The sequence below is a fragment of the Petaurus breviceps genome, unplaced genomic scaffold (assembly GCF_028583685.1).
Source record: "Petaurus breviceps papuanus isolate PSGF00001 unplaced genomic scaffold, PetGlider_PUasm1.0 91133, whole genome shotgun sequence".
Taxonomy (NCBI): Eukaryota; Metazoa; Chordata; class Mammalia; order Diprotodontia; family Petauridae; genus Petaurus; species Petaurus breviceps.
Window position 1 is genome coordinate 92,249,582 of NW_027187419.1, and position 2,541 is coordinate 92,252,122.

The following is a 2,541-nucleotide window of genomic DNA, read 5'->3' on the forward strand; positions in this document are numbered from 1 at the left end:
AACACCCCCACTGATGAAACATGCAGTAGCCCTTTCATATTCTGGTTATTTGTGCTAATTTTATCTTGTAGGTTTCAATGGTATCATTGTAATTCCATTTGTCATCTTTTAAATGCTAATTTACATATGGATACTGAAAAATGAACCATTCTCCTTACCAAGGAAGCATCAAATAAAAAGGAGATGCTAAATATTGACAAATAATGGTTACTTTGATTAGAAGTAAATGGGAACCTAAGCAAATAAATAAATAAGTTAATATGTAAAACCATAAATATGTAATGGAAAGAGCACTGGATTTTGGAGTCAGAGGACCTGAGGTGAAATCTCAGCTCTGTCACTACCTGAGTGAATCTGCAAATCACTTAAGCCCTCTAGGCTCAGTATTCTCATCTGCAAAATGAACAAATTGAACTTGATAACCTTTAAGGTCCCTTCCAGCTCCCAGTCTATCCTCTTATCTCTAGGATCCAATGACACCAGCAAACTTTTGATTTTCAGAAGCATATGAAGATGATTCAAAAGCATAAGAAAAAGCAAAATTGCAGTTATAGCAGAAAATGACTGATTTGACAATATTTTATCTAATTAAAGCTGTATTCAGTCAGTGCCTTTTCTTTTCTGCACTTTTCTGCACAGTTTTTCAACACTGTGGAAGACATTAAGTTCGGGGGGGGGGGGAAATGACCTTTACTTTACTATAAGGAGAAAAATCTATTCAGTTCATGCAAAACTTTTGTCTACTTGTAATTTACTGAGAAAAAAAGAAATACTTAGTTCTTTAAACTAAGATTGTAGCTTCATTTTGTAACAAAGCTTAAAACAGTAAAAAATAAAATAGATTCTTTTTGGACAAAGCATGATCTGTGACAAATCATGATAGTGATTTTATATCTGTAAAAAGTGCTAAAATATTGCATTTTTCAATTTTTTTCCTAAAATGTTTACTTTTGAAGTGACTATTTTCATGACTTCATAATTTCTGGAGATTTTTTCAACCCCATAACTGGTCTTGGAAAAATAACAAAAGCAGTAATTGTTAAACGCAGAATGGGAAAAAGCATAACTTGATTCCATAGCTCACCGTGCAAAACTCTAGAAAAACAGGGATAGGACTTAATTCTATGAGTTATGTTATTCTATCCTAGGAGAGAACACTAACCACTAGTGTAGGACATAAACAGGGAATTCATCTTACTTTGGCAGAGATGAAAGCCCTTGGTATTCATTCACATATATGAAAAAAAATTCAAGAAAGAAAATGACTAATTTCATCATTTAGCTAAAAAACATCATATTTGAATGACAGATTCAAAATAATATTCTCTTTTAAAGTATGACTGTATTTGCTTAGGGCTAGATTAGAATTTAAAATACACTTACCTATTATTCCTGATCCTATGATTGAGTTGACAACATTAAAAATAGCAGAGGATTGACAATTTCCCTTTTCTTTTTGTTTATCTTCAGAAACCAGAGCTTCTTTGTCATCTAGATCTCTCTAGTCCAATAAGACAAAATTGGTGTTAAGCAAAAGCCCAAGGGGGATAAAAGGAAAGGTGTCAGACAAGATTATCAAATGATGAACACAGACAAGAAGACGAGTTTGATGATGGTAATAGTAGTAACAACTATAGCTGAAGGATATTTTGCAAATATCACTTCCCACTCCCATTCCTGAAATTGACTATTTACACAGCGTCCCACAAAAACAGAGCTGCCACCTGGTTAATCAGTCCCAATTCAAATGGACTGAAGCAACAAATGTGGCTTTGGCAAGTAACAAGAAACATTTTTTCCGATGTTAGAAAACCTTTGTCAGGAGGAAGAGAAGCATAAGACAAAACTTTTTGAGGGGAAGTGGAATGAGTTCCTTGAAAGAGCTCTAAACGGAGAACCCAGAGGAGGTTCTGGACCTCTGCAGGTGGATTAAGCTTTCCAGGATCACTGGCTTCGCTGCCCAGCCCATCAGGGTCTCACACATGGTCCCAGTTTACCTTCGGTGAGCTGCAAGGCCGCTGTCCCAGGCTGCCCATTGGTTCAGAGATGACCAGGTTCATGCTGGAGAGGGAAAAAGCACGTCGGTCAAATGTTTGGAGCCCTGGGTCTGCCTTTACCCCAGCGCCTGCAGCTGCCTCCTCCTGCAGCCACTCCCCCATTCCACGCAGCAGCTTCCCAAACTATGAGGTACCCCAGCACGAAAACCCTGGGGAGACTGCTCCATTCACCTCACGGGGCCCCCTGGCACGGCGCGCGCTCTGAGCCAGGCTGCTGAGGGTGAGCAGCTGGAGCTCAGCAGTTCCAAGCGAGGGGTTTCTTAGCTAAACTCTATTCCCGCTGGGTTCCTCCTCTGGGTGATGGTACAGGGTGTTTCTATCTCCAGGACAATCCCTATTTCCTCAGTAGAAGTTATCCTTGCCCTGAGGCTTTCAGTGGCAAGTAATAGCTTGTTCTGCTGTCTCCCTGCCGTCTGACTTTACAAGTAGAAAGTGGTGGGCTGATAAGAGTCAATGATCTGGTTCTCTCCCGATTCCCAGGTAG

General features: G+C 39.4%; 1 protein-coding gene across 1 annotated transcript in view; it reads right to left on the reverse strand.

The window, feature by feature from the left end:
- The window catches only part of SLC38A11 (solute carrier family 38 member 11), a 70,581-nt gene extending 68,450 nt beyond the window's left edge, over positions 1 to 2,131 (reverse strand). Inside the window, exons 1-2 of the mRNA XM_069079977.1 lie at positions 1,998 to 2,131; positions 1,384 to 1,501 (exon numbers count right to left, since the gene is read on the reverse strand). Coding sequence (XP_068936078.1) covers positions 1,384 to 1,501; positions 1,998 to 2,060 — 181 coding nt within the window. The 5' untranslated portion in view covers positions 2,061 to 2,131. The remainder of the gene's footprint in view (positions 1 to 1,383; positions 1,502 to 1,997) is intronic.
- Positions 2,132 to 2,541: the final 410 nt, after the last annotated feature.